The 17,357-nt window shown below is 45.2% G+C and overlaps 1 protein-coding gene across 2 annotated transcripts in view; it reads right to left on the bottom strand.

Moving 5' to 3' along the window:
* SH3RF2 (SH3 domain containing ring finger 2) overlaps positions 1-17,357 on the bottom strand; it is an 82,179-nt gene that overhangs the window by 22,250 nt on the left and 42,572 nt on the right. For both annotated transcript variants that reach the window (XM_075131320.1, XM_048859641.2), the window contains one exon: positions 247-341. In XM_075131320.1, coding sequence (XP_074987421.1) covers positions 247-341 — 95 coding nt within the window. The remainder of the gene's footprint in view (positions 1-246; positions 342-17,357) is intronic.

Here is a 17,357-nt window from a genome sequence, read left to right as displayed (position 1 = left end):
ATCTGGTGGTTAGAATGCGTAAGAAAGAACTAGGAGTCCAAAGAATCACAGCTTCTAATCTGATTTTAGCTCCTCATCGGCGTGTTACTTCAGGAAAACACTTAGTGTCCATTCTGCTTTGGCTGGGTAAGCCCCCAGAAGCCCCACTGAAAATGAGATGCCATATATCTAAGATGGGCTTTCACGAGTCAAGCTCCCTGCCACCCTCTGAAACAAAAGCAACAAAGTTTCAATACTCATACGTACATATTAGCTGATATGTGTTGCTGAAGATGCGGAAGGGTGACAATGGCAGTTGAGTGCCCCAGGGATCCTGGTGCAGTATAATAAGAAGCGCTGACCTGCAATGAAAAATGGAAACAAAGTAAGTTGAATAAAATGACCTTGAGTTTAGGCTCCCTCAGCTGTTGGAACCCCACTGTGAAGAGTGTGAAATGACCCCACAATCATTTGCCACCACAGCCAGGAAACATGCCCTGTTCCACAAAAGTGTTCTGTTGCTTTATTACTCCAATGGCCTTGAATATCACAGAACTCTGAAACAGAACGGTTTGTGTAGGGACGGGGACAGACTGAATTCCAGCCCCGTTCAGTAGTGATTGCTGCCATCTCTTCAGTGGACTGCTGTCTCAATTCATTTCCTAGTGGACAGGTTATCTACATTCCAAACCTCTTGTCTACATCACAGTAGATGCCCATGGGCAACCTTGCTGTCAGTCACAGCAGAGATGTCCAAAAGCTGCATGGGTCATGGAAACTTAAGCTACTACCCGTTCATCTCTCAAGGTGGCCTTTCTACCTCAACGCTGATGTACATAGGTGGGTCAGTAAGGAGGAAGCTTGCATTGTCACTGCCCATGCTATGCCATTCTGTGAGTAAAGAGTAGTGTCTAATTTCGAGGGTTGTCAGCCCGGCACCTTTCACTAGCCCCTAGTGGACTTGCACTCACACATAGGGCCTGATTTTCCCCTGACTTACACTGGTTTTACAGCTATGTTACTCCACGGCCTTCAGGGGAGCTATTCTTCATTTACACTGGTGTAAGTAACAGGATAATCAGCCCCACATACTTTAAAATGGAGGCAGAGTAGCGTTTTGCCTACTTCTGGAATTCAGTACATCATCATGTTTTGATTCAGTTCTCCAGCTTATGGGTGGAGCTGGTTCTGCCCTTAGTGCTACTGCTGCATGGCACAGAAAAATGGCCAGGTAGATACTTTCCTATTGCTGGCAAGGTTCCAAGCTACAGGTTTATTAGGAATGCTAATCTTGTGTTTGTGGAGATTTTCAGCACACTGATTAAACAGAATAAACGTCACCTAACAGCCATGACTTTCAAATGTTATGTCTGAGCCTCCAGTCCCCTAAATCTGTAATCATGGCTGATCATATAAATATGAGATCCACTCAAGGGTGGTGGAGTTCATTCCTCTTTTTGGTTTTTTTTTTCTCTTTCCTTTTGGATTACTTCTACAACAGAGCGAGTCCTTGATTCATTTGTTGGGACTGATATGCACTCCAGGCATGAAACCTAGAAGGGAAGAGGAGCTGGCAGGGGTTGACAAAATGTTATTTAAAATCACAAGTGTGATAACCAGGGGGAAGAATGTCACCTCAGTCAGGTGAGTGGGACTATATAATCATAATTTCATTTACTAAACTCCAACCAAGTGTTTGGCTATGTATGATACACAAATAAGACAGTCCTTGTGTCAGGGAGCTTGCAGCAATTACAGTATTTATTAATTATTATTATTATCTGGTATTTATAGGGCTGCATATCATCCTAAGGGATCAAAAAGCATTTCACACATACATACACAAAGCTCCACTGACATGCAGCCACTTCTGGGGTGACAGGTGATAACCACATGGCACACAGCAAGCTGCAGAATAGTTTCGGAAGTGGGGTCTTTTAGAGGTCATAATTCCGCAAATGATGTGACTATTGTTGAGGGAACACCTCCTTCCTGCCACGGTCCCAATGTACCAGTCATCCTAACACCCAGTATGCACTTTTCTCATGTGATTCTCTCATGTTGGGGCGAGGGGCCTGAATCTGTGACTGTTGTCAAAGCAATTGTTCGTGGTCATGTTTAATACAAGTCCCTTCCAGAGCTGCTGTTGAGGCAAAAGTTCCTGCCTAGAGATTTCCAAACGCTGCTGCTGCTGCTTTCACCACCGATGTCGGGCTGCCTGTTTCATCTCCCATAAGACTAGCATTCCTAGAGTCTGTGCTGCCATAGTCACTGCTAGGAGATGGGCTGCTATCCACAGTGTAAGTGAAAAGAAAGTCCAGGAGAAGGGAAAGAAGAAACCTTTACAAATCCCAACTTTCACCAGTTATCTATCAATCATACTGATCCAGCCCTATTACCATAGAATCTGAGTGCCTCTCAATCTTTAATGTCTTTATCCTTACAACTTCCCGGTGACATTGGGGCTATGCTGTTATCCTCTCCTGGGGAACCGAAGCCCAGAGACACTAAGTACCTCTCCACTGCAGTCAGGGGTGTGATTGCAATATGTATAGATGTAACCAAGCTAGCTTTAATTTAACTAGCTCATATAGCAATAGCAGTAAAGCCATAGCAGCACAGGCTAGCTACATGAGTACATACCCAGGTGGGCTTGTATAGCCCATGCTGCTGCTTCTTCACTGCTATTGGTACCTGACCTCACTACATTAAAGCTAGCACAGGTATGTCTACAGGGGCTGCAATCACACCCCCAATTGCAGTGCTGACGTACCCTTGGTGACTTGCCTGTGGACATTCAGGAAGCTTTTATCAATAAATGGGTCACTGTCTCTTCCCTGCAATGCCCCTTGAAGAAAAAAGTTGTGGGTTAAAGGGATACAAGCCCGTTAGCCAGAAAGGTTATCTTATGAAGTAACTTATGATCTGTTTTCCTCTTTTCTCAGCTTCTCTGATTCGCCTCTTTGGTGAGTAGAGCCATGTCTGTTTTAGCAACAGTGTTAGGCTCACTCCTAACATTTATTGGCATTGAAAAGTGTCTCTGGTTCTTCCCTCTGTTTCCATGCCCCTATCCCAACAATGTGAGAAATCCTGAGATTCTCATATTCTAAGGAGTGCAGTGGGATTCAACAAGCGCACTAGAGGTAAGGTCCTTAAACTATCACAGTATTTAGCAGCCCACATTTTCTCTTGGTGTGAAGCATTTTGTATTCGACATGGGTTAAGGCAGGCATATTCCCACACATCCATTTTCTGTAATTCTTAAACTTCCCACCCTCATGCCACCACACAGCAGCTACAAAAATGACACACGCTTCCCAGCTATGAATCCCTCAATATCCTGCCTTTAAAGATGATTCAGTAAAAACAGAGTAATCTTGTCGTGTCATATGTTGCATGGGAGGGTTTAGGATGATGTAGAAAAATAGGCAGATATTGGCTCCTCTTGAGAAGAATGTCAAGATATATTGACCGAAGAGTTAATGTAGAGCCAAGTTCGCTCAAGGGACAATGCATTTTGCTGGTCCTCAAATTCTGAATGTTTTCATCAGAGAGCTCTGGAAATCTCTTCTATTATGGTCATGAATTTCTTAAAGTGTAAACGTTTTGTTTTTTTCTTTGAGGTGACTTGCTAAGAAGGGATGAAATTACAGGGCCAGGAAAAAAACCACAACCCTACTATTGGCTTCTGATAAGCCAGTCAAGAGCAATGTCAGGTGTCAGCCTGCAGCAGATCCAGCCTCCTGGCAACCCAAAGGAGCACAGCTGGCCCTGATGGAAGCTGTCTGATTGACTGTGCTACCTGATTGGCTGCCAATTCCTGCAACCTGACATCTAGACTCTGTAGCAATACATGCTTGGTGTCCAGGGCCGGCTCCAGGCACCAGCGAAGGAAGCAGGTGCCTGCGGCAGCCAATAGAAAGGGGCAGCACTCCGTCTGTCATCGGGACGGCACGTCCGGGTCTTTGGCGGCAATTCGGCGGCAGGCCCTGCAGTCCCTCTCTCCCTCTTCAGCCGCACTTTGGTGGCAGCTCAACCAGGCTTGTTTTTTTTTTTCCCTCCCTTTCGCCGCTTGGGGCGGCAAAAAAGCTGGAGCCAGCCCTGTCAGTGTCCCCTTCAGGTTCCCTTTGTTTGACCCTTTGACCTTCACACCTGCCCCTGTTACATGTTTGGCTGTCCCCCGTAATTATTTGAGTTCCTGGTCCTTGTGGATCCTCCCCTCAGGCTGGGGAGGGTCCTTTAGCAATGGGTGGGCTTGTGCCCGCCTGCTTCCCGGAACCCAATAGGAGCAGCAGCAGTCCAGTGGCTTCTCAACACATTCCTAGCCAGCAGCTGCACTTGGTCCACTGTCTCTGGCCTTGCTCCTGCTTCTTCTCCAGCCTGTGCCTGCTCCAGCCTCCAGCGACTTCCTGACTTCTGACACCCAGCCAAGACCCTCGGCTCCGCTTTCCGACTGCGACTCTGGTTAACCCTTTGGCTTAGGCTTTAGTCTCTGACTCCCAGCTATGACCCTTGGCTCCACTCCTGGATCTGCCACATCTGGCTTCAGTGATAAATGACAGACTGGACTCTTGCTTCAATCACTAGGCCAGACCGCTCATGACTTGGTCGCTGACAGTCTGAGCAGCTCAAAAGATTGAACACGGTTGGGTAAGTGGCTGGACTTCCCTTTAGATGGATTCTGAAGAGGCAACTGTGCTCCTGCCAAACATTGTGGGACCTTGCAGACCCTACAGGCCCAGATTATGGCCTTGCAGCTCTATGGGCTCAAGCCATCCTGCCAGTAGCTGCCATCCTGGCTTCTAGGGAGTCAGAGATTCCAATCCCGGGTAAGTTTGCTGGGTACCATAACAAGTTCTGTGGAATGCTGGCTCCTGTTTATGCTTCGGCCCCAGTTGTTCTCCACTGACCAGACCCGAGAAGAACTTATTATTAGTCTGCTAACTGGGGAGGCCTTGGCCTCTGTGTCTCCCCTCCTGGAGACGTCTAGACCCCTGCTGGGGCAGTTTCAAGTGTTTGTCTGAGCTACGGCAATGGTGTTTGATGATCCAAATTGCACATGATCTGCTGAGAACCTGCTTTGGGGGCCGTGCCGGGGAAATAGGTTGATCACCAAGCTTGTTGCAGAGTTCTAGCAGCAAATGCTGAATGAGGTGGCACAGCGCTACCATTTCCGACATGCCCTAAGTGAGCAAATCAAGGATGAGTTGGCACGGGTGGAGCCACCATCCATCCTGGATGTCTTGGTCAAGTTGATTGGTCAAGGTACCAATGACCCCCTAACCAAACATCTCCTGGAGAGAGAGTCGACTTCCCAGTCCCCTCTCCTGTTCTCATTACAGTGGCCCAGGCAGATCAGCTGGATTCGGCCTTGCCTCTGATGCAGAAAAGGGCTGGCATCTTGCTTTGGGGATATGCCTGTATTATGGGGAATTTGGACACCACGCTTTGGGATGCCCTGTTAGGAATCCAGCTGTGTCTTGACTAGAAAGACTCCAGGCCTCAGCCCTGATAAGGGGGTCTGGCTGAGCTTATGTTTCCCGCCCCCCCTCACTCCAGGAACTTGTACCTCAGCTGTGAAGGGACACCGTGCTCGTGCCCTCCAACTCCCTCTCTGGTTACAACATCCCACCATATCGGAGGTCAAGCTGAGGGGGCATGTGGACTTTGGGGCCCTCCAACAATTTCATGGACTTAGACTTTGCCCGGGTTCACAACATTCCAACTCAGCACAAGAGTACCCCTGATTTGGTTAATCTGTTGATGGATAAGGGAGTCATGGGAGTTGTAGGAAAAAGTCCATGCTCTAGAACTCATATGTGCCTTCCATCAGAAACACCCCCCAAGACCAGGTCCCTATGGTCCTTAGGAGGCACCCTTGAAGGGGGGGCGGGTACTGTCAGGGTCCAGCCTGCAGCAGAGCTAGTCTCTTGGGAACCCATTGTGCACAGCTGGTCCTGATAGAAACTGACTGCATCACCGGATTTTCTGCAGACACTTGCAGCATGATACCTCACCAGCAGCAGCAGCAGTCCAGTGGCTGCTCAATGCTTTCCTAGCCTGCAGCTACGCTCAGTTCTGCCCCTGCTTCCACTGTCTCTAGTGTTGCTCCTGCTCCTGCTCCTTTCTGATCTCTGACGCCCGCCTCAGACCCTTGGCTCCACCTTCTGACTGTGATTCCAGCTAACCCTGGAGCTAAGGCTTTGGTTTCTGACTCCTGGCTATGACCCTTGGCTTTATTCCTGGAGCTGCCCCATCTGGATTCAGTGCTAAGTGGTAGGCTAGACTCTTGCTCTAACCATTAGACAAGACCGCCTATGACTTGGTAGCTGGCAAGTAAGATATTTGCGTAGGTTAGAGGACCTTAATAGTTGTCATTGCCCTAAGCCACATCTAGTCAAGATGCAGTAACTTACGTATGTGATCTGACTAATAGTAAGCCCAACCTGAGAACTGTTCACATTTGAGGCAGTAATAAAAACTTACTGATTCACCATCTGGCTATTTTTCAGCATTCATAAGCCAAACTTTTCTTGTATGTAGCAGTTTTTATTTCCTTCTAACCTATTTGCATATCTCCACCTTTTCCAAGTACTGTATGCATTTTGTATTTAATTTTTCAGCTCTGCCTCACTTACATGGTAACGGTGTGGACAAAACTTCCTTTCTCAGGTAGGGGTAAGAGGCAAACACTTACCTGTGTGAGGGAAAGGGGTTTTGGGGCAAATTCCATTCTCTATTTTACCCCATTGGCTTAAGAAGTGCCAGTACACTCCGTGGTTGCCTGCCTGTAGTTGAGAGCAGAATTTTGCCTGCTGTTTGTAACAACCCAGGGCTTAAACATATTAACCCTTTAAGAGCAATGTACCTAACAGGAGGAAGCAGGAAATGGTGTTGAAATAGTGGAATCTGGAGAAAGCAGGTTATTACTGCCCTGTTCACCTTCAATCTTGGGGTCTGCTTAAACCCCAAGGCGTTTTGACCTGGTTACCTTGTGCTTGCATGAGTTGCAGGAGTATGCTAGTATGCATTGGCAGGTAACCCATATCCAGCTGTCTGTTTGTGTGCCTGTGTTGGGATATCCTCCTCGGGCTCCCATTTGTCACATGCTGCTTGATAAGCAGCTCTGAGGAGACGAAACTTCAGAACAGAGCCGATTAATTCTAATTTGGAAAGGGACAGGCTGTGGATGGGGGTCATCAACCCAAGAGGCTATGTCACTAATTTTTCTTATCTGTGTTTGTCTCCGAGCCAGTGCAGTCTGCTAAACCAGCCTGTAATTTATTAGCTACAAGCAGATAACTGATGTCACTTGCTTGCCTTCAGAGAAAAATCTTCACTGAGCAACATAGCTGTTTTATCTGGACCAGTGAAGAGGGATGGGAGCAGTTGGGTTAGGGTCTCTCTCAAATATACCTCTTATAGGAAGTGAAATTAGGAAGATGGGTTGTACAGATCTCTCAAGGATACTTCCACTCGTGCTCATAACAAATACCTAAAGGGCTCTGTGATTATTCAGCTAATTAACTGCAGCCATTTCTTTTGTAAGTTTATACTTTGACAAATAGGATCAGCTCTACCAATCAAATAAAACCTACAGCTCCAAACTCAAACCTGTTGCACCTGTATGCTGAAGGACAGGGTGGGGACTCAGGGTACAGCTAATGCGATCAGAGGCTTTCACCTCTAGGTAGCCAGTTTGATGTCAGTTAAGGTTGATACTGGTTTAAAGGTGTGGCCATCAAATAGCTTTTTGATTAAATGAGTTGGTGGTCTTAGTCCAACCCTGGTTGGGAAATGTGTTTTTTTCCCTATCCTCTGACTTTTTGGCAAAAAATAAAAAAACAAAATAATTTAATTTAGAAATGTTGCCGCAGTGTCTCCCATAGGAATTTGTAGGTCAGGGACCTGGTGCTCCCATTCTCCTCTATAGAGTGGAGCCAAACAGCATCACTCACTGTACACCATTGTCTCCTTTCTTGGTGAGGGGAGCTGATGGATCACGGGAGTCCCTGGCTATGGTGCAGCCTGGGAGATGTAGTGGGGCTATGGAGTCCAGCCCATAGGGGAGAATGGAGACATAAGGCAACCAAACTACAACTCTCATCAGCACCACAGTGGCATGTCTTAACTGAAATATTTTGTTTTCCTGGCACAAATGGAAAACTGTAGATCTTTGGGCATTTGATTGAATGAAAAAAGTTGAAATTTTCCTCAGAAAGCAGACACTTTCTGTGAAAAATTTTGTTTAGCTGAAAATCAAAATTTTGGGGGGAGGAGAAAAACTATTTCAGCAGAAATTTTTTGACCAGCTGCAGTTGCTAGGCTTGTTTGCAGCTTCAGCAGAGAGACAAAGGATTAAATGAGACAAGGAGAATGAAATCTTTATCCTTCAAAGGTGGTCCCTTTGCACCTCTCTAACACCTTGCTTTGGAGGCTCTCCAAGTGCTTTATAGACACAGAGAGATTAATGAAGTCTCTCATCACCCTGAGAGGCAGGGAGATTTTATTATCTCTCTTGTACAGATGGGGAGGCTGAGGTCCATTGCATAGGGTGGTGTGGGAGAAGCTAGCATTGCTCCACCTGGCCGTGGACCTGCTCTGTGCACTGCGGGGGGGCTGCAGTCTCCTGGGCTGTCAATCCACTCACTGTCTTTCACAGGGACAAAAATTCACTTCAGAAAGAATAACAAACAGGTTGTGCTGTTGAGCCCTGGTGCATGACGGTCTCATTTATTTAAGGTTTCAGAGTAATAGCCGTGTTAGTCTGTATTCGCAAAAAGAAAAGGAGTACTTGTGGCACCTTAGAGACTAACCAATTTATTTGAGCATAAGCTTTCGTGAGCTACAGCATCCGATGAAGTGAGCTGTAGCTCACGAAAGCTTATGCTCAAATAAATTGGTTAGTCTCTAAGGTGCCACAAGTCCTCCTTTTCATTTATTTAAGACACTCCTCTGTGTATCTTGGGATTCTTATAAGGTGGCACCCAGGCAGCTTTCTGTGATCCAGTCCTTGTATGTAACAGCAGTACAGCAGCAAACCACAGGCTTTTATACAGGTGATTTCCACTCTCCTAATTTCTACCTATGAAGTTCAGCTTTGTTTTTCCACTCGCCCTCTTTACATATACAACACAACATGCCTCAGAGACAGAGCTCTTGTACTCCTGGTGGCTGGCACTCAAGCTGGCATACAGCAGACAGTGTACTGGCACGTCTTCAAAGACAGGACACAAGTAGTTGAGCGAGGTGATAGGCAGCCTTCATTAAAGAGTTTTAATTATAGCCTCCTTTTGCAGCTTTATAACTTGGTCATAAACATTTGCTCTGGGATGAAACTAATACAAGAATCAGTTCATCCACCTCTAAAATGCAGCCACTTGCAAGCTGAAATACAGAAGCCATATTGCACCATTCATTTGGCATCGCTTTTCTCAGGACGGGGAGTGAAGAATAGCTTCTGCAATTCTGCTAACATGGGGAAGTTTAGGTCAGCAGAAAGCATTTAAGCTGGAATTTGCCACCTGGACTCATCCTCCTACTTTGGAGAAAAGGGCCACAGGATCTTTAATGATGAAAATGGTCAGAGCTTTAATTTCCTATCTCATCCCAAAGCTAACAATTCCAGCAGTAGTGCCCCCTCCCCTTAGTACCATGCCCGGGGCATTTGTGGAATACTGATTTAAAAGAAAGTACTGCTTTTTGCGTTACCAATCTCATTCCCTGCCGCATATTAGCCCTGATTTTCATTTCCTCTGTTCTGACATTTGGGCATGCGTGGAAGTGGAGAAGGAAACAGCTAGCTTTAAACAATCTTTTCTTGCCCTGGGAACTGTCCAGCCTCTAGTACAAATGTCCAGCCATCTCTAATGACAATTCTGTTTTGTGACAATTTTTGAGGTTTGGAAATTTTGTTTTAGTTCTGCATTGGAATGAAAAGAAAATTGTGTCAAAACATCCATTTTTGGACTGAAAAGGTCAGGTTTTTGATCTTTTTCTCTCTCTCTTTCTCTCTCTCAAGTCCGCCCTGCATCTGAGAAACCGTCCCATAGAAACCTCTGTCTAAATTAATATGGTTTCACAAAGTACTTCAGTTTTGACAAAATGGCATCTTTTGATGAAAAAAGTTTAATCAAAAAGTTTCCAACCAACTGTAGGTCAAGAGCAACCTCAGGGCTGCTGTAATCATTTGTGCTCTGCTACCCATGGATCCCCCCTGTGCACCTTTGAAAGCAGGGAATAACTGTGTCCATGGCTGGCTCTAGGTGTTTTGCTTCCCCAAGCTCTGAGAGTGCAACTGCCCAAGCAGAAAAAAAAAAAAAAAAAGGATCGCTGGAATGCCGCCCCTGGAATTGTGCCACCCCAAGCACGTGCTTGCTTTACTGGTGCCTAGAGCTGGTCCTGACTGTGTCCTCTCCTGGCCCGTGGCCCACCCCCCTCTCTTCAACTCCTGCCATCTGTCCTCAATATGCTGTCTACACTGGGTGCTGATGTGAAGCCCTTACGCCAGCTCCACACTGGCCCAGGAAGCCTTCTTAGTAAGGGGATACTTGCAGGGGGCCATTTCTGCCAATTTACAGCATAAAGTGGCCTGAGTGTAACTGAAACTCAAGTCCTACATGTTTGTACAACATAAGATATAAAATTTGATGCTGGCCATCACGTTTCTTGAGCTCCTCCACTTTCATTGACCCACTTGACTAGTGGTGAAGGGTAGCAGTGGCCTCGAGCTAAGTGCTCCCTGACCTTGCTGCCACCTGACTTGCCAGGATGGGCTTGGTTTGGATCTGGAAATGAGTGTAGTAGTTTAACAAGAGATCCCTGTAGCTTCTTTTATTTTCTTGGGGAATTGGAGGGGAAGGACTGAGATCAGTGACTGAAGTTCTAACTGGCCTGTGAGGAGGCACTGGTACTAAATCTAGTGGCCTTTTGACTGAGGCCAAATGAGGCATAATGACAGTTTTGAGGTGTGGTGCCCCATGGCACTGAGTGCTCCCGAACTCTTTGTATTTCAAATGGACGCCTCAGATACCAGAGTGCGGACTTTCCCTCGCTCCCAGCAAGGGAGTATGTCTGTCATGATGCATAGCTCTCGTGCAGGCAACTCAGACTATTTGCCAGTATGCCTGGTGGTCCTAATGCTTTCACCCATTGTCTTTAATCTCTGATGAATTTTTGCTCCATCTAAATAAACCCATCCTTCCTCCCTTATAGCAGAAAAGCGTGTTTCCTGCACTCATCTTAGGAGGACAGCTAGAAACTTCCACTAGGGGGTGAAAGAGGGAGAGGTGAATGTTGTTCCATCTTCTGACCCTTCTCCATCTAGTTTATCTGTACTACATATGCAGTCTGTCCCCCATTTAGGAGCTTACATGGCTCCCCTAATATTTTCTCATATATTTTATATAGTATATACAATAAGACCATAGCCCCAATAATCTTTTTTGTTCCAAACAAAGCAAAAGGTTATGCTATATCTTCACTGCAAAACTAGGTGTATTTTTTCCCAGTGAAATAGCTGTCTCAAGTTACCTATCTTGATGTAAAAACAGACCTATTTTTGCATTGGAGACAAAGCTTCAGTTTAGATTGTATAAAGAAAGAGTTGGTGAAAGGGAAAACTAACCTGCTTGCAAAGAAACCTTCTGAAGCTGCAAATGAAAGTCTTGACGGTAGATTCCCAGACTTGCAGTCAAACAGAACAAGCCAGTGTAACCCTCCAGTTTCCTGCACGCAACCATCCAAGGCAGAGGTATCACCAGTCTCAAAGCATGCACTGGGGAAACTGACAGGCTCCCTACTGAGTTAAGAAAGCAAATAAAACCCACACCTATACCCAGGAATGCTTCAAGGAATGCACCTCCTTAATGCTTCCATTTCAGAGAGTGATTCAAGCTTCCCTAAAGTTTTAGGGGAAGAAGGGGATACTGAGCAAGAGTTTGGGCCCATCTCTAGTGAATAAATTTCAGGGTTTAGCACCTCCACTGTCACCTGTCAGTTACAACATAAAGATGGATCTGAACAGCCTCAAATTTGTGCAAAGTTTTGCATCCAGTCTCAGATTTTGACTTTGGTGTTGGGGCCTATTTTGTATCATGTCTTGGCATGTGGAAATTTCAGCTGGTTCTAATTGGCCAAGTAGGCAATAGAACAAAGCAAAACCTCCTGGGCCACTAGGGCCTGGGGCTGCCAAGAGAGAACAGGTGAAGGATTCTGAAGAAATCTACTGGAATTTCCAGTAAGGTGTAACAAAGGAGCATTACAAGGAGGTGGGACCTGTTTTAATTTAGTTGGACTTATCCTTAGGGGAAGTACCTAGGCTCCTTGCCCTGCTGAAGGCCAGCACTTATCTGAGCTCCAGTGTTGCTGTACAGTGTGTGTGCATTTGCTGGAGGTACTTATGATTTAATTTCACAGCAACATGCACAGAGATGACACTGCAACATACAAACTATTGTTATTTTTTTGTTTTTGTTTTAATACTATTAGAATGCAGCCAATTATACTTAAAGTGGATGACACAGTTGGGTAAAATACTAGACCTAATTGTAGTAAACATGTGCTTCTTGTTATAGAGGCAGGTCATCATCATATCTAAAGCTGCAGCCATGGCCTGATGGTGTCACTTATCTCAAATAGTGCCCTGGGAATACAGGGACCGTTGCATCAGGCAGTATTCAAGCGCTTGCCTACGCTCTCCACATTCACATTTGGGGTCGTTCCTTAGATTCCACTTGGTTGTATTGTCACCAGTCTTTGCTGCCCCAGCTCGAGTTTGATTCAGAGTACCTAGTATTTTCTTTCTAGGTCAGTGTCTCACAGAAGTTGTCCTATAGGAATCGGTTATCCAGGATCACTGGCATTTTCAGCCCTTTGATTACTCTGTAGCCTTCCACAGTGATATTTTGGGGTAAGGGATTTTCAGAGGCAAAGCTCCTTCTGGACTTCAACCCCTTGGTTCAACGTTGAATACTTACTGAGTCAGGTGAAGTATAGAGGTAAGTTTAAAGTCCAATTCTGCTCTGAATAGTGAGGACGTAGACACTGGCTCCTTCTAAATCAACCAATCTGCTCCCTCTGTGTATTCAGAGCATTATCTGCTGACTTTAGTGATAGAAATATGCTTTTACACTTCTTAGGCCTGTGGGCCCAGCACACCAAGAGGGAGTGAACTGTGGGTTTGGTTCCTTTTGGTGCATCATCAACAGAATGACTTATTGAGTTCCAGTCAATTCCACCTCTGCAAACCTAATGCAGGCGACAGAGCTGCATAGATTAATTGGCTGGGAGAACTTTTTTTTTTTACCAATGATGATGTGCAAGAAGGAAAGAACCACGCATGACTCTCAGATACCAGGTTGAGTTTGCAGGAGAACTCCCACCCCCATATGTCTTTACTTGCAAACAGAGCACGTTTGATCTGGAGTAATTAAATCTGAACACAGAACACCCTCTCTCCACCACACAATGCCATTTGTATAAAGACAGTTGTCAGGATACAATCACATTTTAGGGGATGCACTGATGACCAGATTTTCAAAAGTTTTCAGCACCTGAGTCAAGGACAGATTTTCAAAAGAGTTTACCCAACATGATGATCTAGCATCAAATTTTATCTATAACTTTGGCTCTTATCATTCATGACCTTGGCACAAAAAGTGGAAATATGCTAATAAAATTTGCAGATGACACAAAGTTGGAAGGTATTGCCAATATGGAGGAGGACCGGACTATCATACAAGAAGATCTAGAGGATCTTGAAAACTGGAGTAATAGAAATGGGATGAAATTTAATAGTGCAAAGTGCAAGGCCATGCAGTTTGGGACTAACAACAAGAATTTTTGCTATAAGCCGGGGACATATCAGTTGGAAACAACAGAGCAGAAGAAAGACCTGGGTGTATCGGTGGATCACAGGCTGACTATAAGCGGCCAATGTGATGCAGCGGTGAAAAAAGCTAATGAAATCCGAAGATGCATTAGGCAAGTTATTTCCAGTAGAGATAGGGAAGCCATTATACAAGGCACTGGTGAGACCTCATCTGGAATATTGTATTGCAGTTCTGGTCTCCTGTGTTGAAGAAAGATGAATTCAAACTGGAACAGGTGCAAGGAAGGGCTACTAGGATGATCAGAGGAATAGAGAACCTACCTTATGAGAGGAAACTTAAGGAGCTTGGCTGTTTAGCCTAACGAAATGAAGACTGATGGAAGATATGATTGATCTCTATAAATACGTCAGAGGGATAAATAGCAGGGAGGGAGAGGAGTTAAGAGCCCATGTTGACATAAGAACAAATGGATATAAACTGGCCATCCACAAGTTTAGGCTTGAAATGAAATTACACATGATGCCATCTGCATCCCCTTTCCAAAACAAACAGTAGCCAAATAAACCAACCTACCAGGAATAAAGGCTGGCTTAGGAAAAATAAACCAATTAAGAGCCATTATAAGGCAACAAGATAACATGGTTGCACTATGGCTTATGCTGTTGACAGTAGTTCACAGAAAGACATTTTTCAGTGAAATGACATTGGGTGCATAAGCCATGATACGATTTCAGTTGAATGATGACCCTATTGTAAAGCTTCACTTTCACTCACAGTAAAACAGGATCAAGCGATCCAACGTGCTGTGCAAGGTATTGCTGAGCACAAAATGCCTGCTGGGTTTTCTTGCATAGCGACTGCACTACCAAGAACTGGCTTATTGCTCATAAAACCCTTGGAGCTTCCTTAAGGTGCCAAATAAATCTTAACAACCCCTTTTTCTTTTCAGATGATCAGTTAACAAGCAGGGTGGAGACCTCTGCTCAGAGACTGGGGATCTTGGGGTCTTTCGCTTCCCTGAAAAGGAGAGATCTTATATTGAAAGGTCTATTTTAATAACACTGTTACACCATTACAGTCCCAAATTCAGTCTGTGTTGGGACAATCTTGGGGTAAGGTTTGGAAGGAGGCAAGGACTCCTAGGCTGCCATGAGAATTTATTGCAATTCCTCTTTTGGACTTAAAGGGATGCAGGCAGCAGAGTGACGTAGTGGAAGGACGAAGACCAGGACTCCTTTCCAAAGGAAAAAGGGTTCTGATCTGGATGATTGGATTTCTTTGCTAGCTGGCTTCATAACAGTCATGGAATGGAGGAGAGTGAGTTACATGTGTGTGAGGCAGAAAGCAGGTGGCACCATGTGTAACCAAGAGACAAGACAAGCCTCACTAAGTTGTATTTAGGTTGATAGGCTAAGATCATCTTTCAGAGGGCATCACGTTTATTGCTAGCAAAGTCTGCGTTCATTACTCTAGTATCACCTCTCTTAACTGTCTAGAAGATGCTTTTTACTGTATCATTAGAGCAGAGCTCATCTGTGGCCTGATCCCTGCCTACTGAAGTCAGTGTCAAAACTCCCTTTTAATTCACTGTTGCAGTATTTGGCCCTCGACAATGACAGGTTTCCATTAACACTATGTTGGCTTTCAAGTAATAGTTTCCACTCTTTTTAGCTGGTAAGTTACAGGATTTCTTGCTTTCTCCAGCTTATGTACTGAAACAGGGTATCTTAGGGCTTGTCTACGCAGCAAGTCAGTGTGTGGCAAACCAGGGTGTGAATCTACAATGCACACTAGCCTGTGGTGCACTAACTGGCTATCTAGACACTGCTATTACACATAAAAGTTCCATTGTGCGTTCTCATGTAACCTGTTTCAAACTCGTGATTCAAACAGGAATCTATCAAAGGGGAATTTGTCAAAGCACACTACAGAACCTTTAATGGATTTTTATGGCTGAAAATTGCTGCACGAGGTCAGTCTCACAGTCTATGACTTCCGTAGTGGAAGTAGTCACTACAGCTTCTGCAATATACCAGATAAAATTGATTTGGTAACTTTTCAAGGCAGGCAGGCATGCTGTAACACCCATCTTTCCTTGCTAGCATTTTGGGGTTGAGTCCGTAGGGGGAGGGCAGGGTGTTGCAACATGACCAAGTAGCATGTCTTTTAGTTTTTGTGGACAAGCTTCGTAAGTGGAAAATTTGCCTTCAGGAGAAACTATTGCATTAAAATATTGTATTGCACATTTTGGATTTTTAATGGAGTGCTTTAGAATATGTGTACATGGCCACGGCTGGCCTGGGTCAGCTCACTTGGGCTTGTGGGGCTTGGGCTGCAGGGCTAAAAATCGTTGTGTAGGTGTTCTCCGGCTTGGACTGGAATCTGAGCTCTGGGACCCTCCCCCCTCACAAGGTCTCAAAGCTTGGGCTGCTGCCTGAGTGTCTACATAGCGCTTTTTCAGCCCTGGAGCCTGAGCCTTATGACCCCAAGTCAGCTAACTGAGGCCAGCCATGGGTTTTTTACTCCTGTGTAGAAATAGCCCTAGATGCCAGGAGGTTCCTAGAACTCTGGAAAGGTGACAGAGATATTTAAATAAATAAATACATCCCCACAGGTTTACATACATTTGACATTCAAGCAAAGAGACAGGAGAGAAGCCCATTAAAACAACTGCCATCAAAAAGATCCCTAAGGAATTGCTGCTTTTTCATTAACCTAACTGGACTTCATTGAATCATAGACTATCAGGGTTGGAAGGGACCTCAGGAGGTCATCTAGTCCAACCCCCTGCTCAAAGCAGGACCGATCCCCAATTAAATCATCCCAGCCAGGGCTTTGTCAAGCCTGACCTTAAAAACTTCTAAGGAAGGAGATTCCACCACCTCCCTAGGTAATGCATTCCAGTGTTTCACCACCCTCCTAGTGAAAAAGTTTTTCCTAATATCCAACCTAAATCTCCCGCACTGCAACTTGAGACCATTACTCCTTGTCCTGTCATCCGCTGCCACTGAGAATAGTCTAGATCCATCCATCAACTCCTCGTTAAACATGATAACTTGCGATCTGACTTTGCAGGTCCTTCCTCACAGGGGCTAACCTCACACTGAAGTCATTAGGGGAAAAATCCTGGCCCCATTGAAGTCAATGGCAAAACTTCCAGTGACGTCAATGGAGCCAGAATATCACCCTAGGAGTCCAGGCAGCACAGTGAGTGCAGGAAACAGGGTCTTAAATGGGGCATCAGCAACACTTAGGCAAACATGTACCAGTATTTACAACCTGAGGCTGTGTGGGGGACTAGAAGCATCAGTGAGGTGGCACCTTTGAACTTGGCCCATCCGTGTTTTTAATTTTACCTTCTATTTTGTTGATATTGTTCGTTTCTGTCTGTTTGGACTATTCCTTCACATAAAGGAAACCCATAATTGTGTGTGTGTGTGCATGCCCACACATGCATAGTTTATGTGGTGCACATTTCTCTGCAAATAAACTGAGGCTCAGTTAATTGGCCAAGGAATGCACATCCCATGCCAGACTTTCCAAACT

The sequence above is a fragment of the Caretta caretta genome, chromosome 8, assembly GCF_965140235.1.
Source record: "Caretta caretta isolate rCarCar2 chromosome 8, rCarCar1.hap1, whole genome shotgun sequence".
NCBI lineage: Eukaryota > Metazoa > Chordata > Testudines > Cheloniidae > Caretta > Caretta caretta.
The sequence above is the reverse complement of the archived record's forward strand: the minus strand, read 5'-3'. Positions and strand labels throughout refer to the sequence as shown.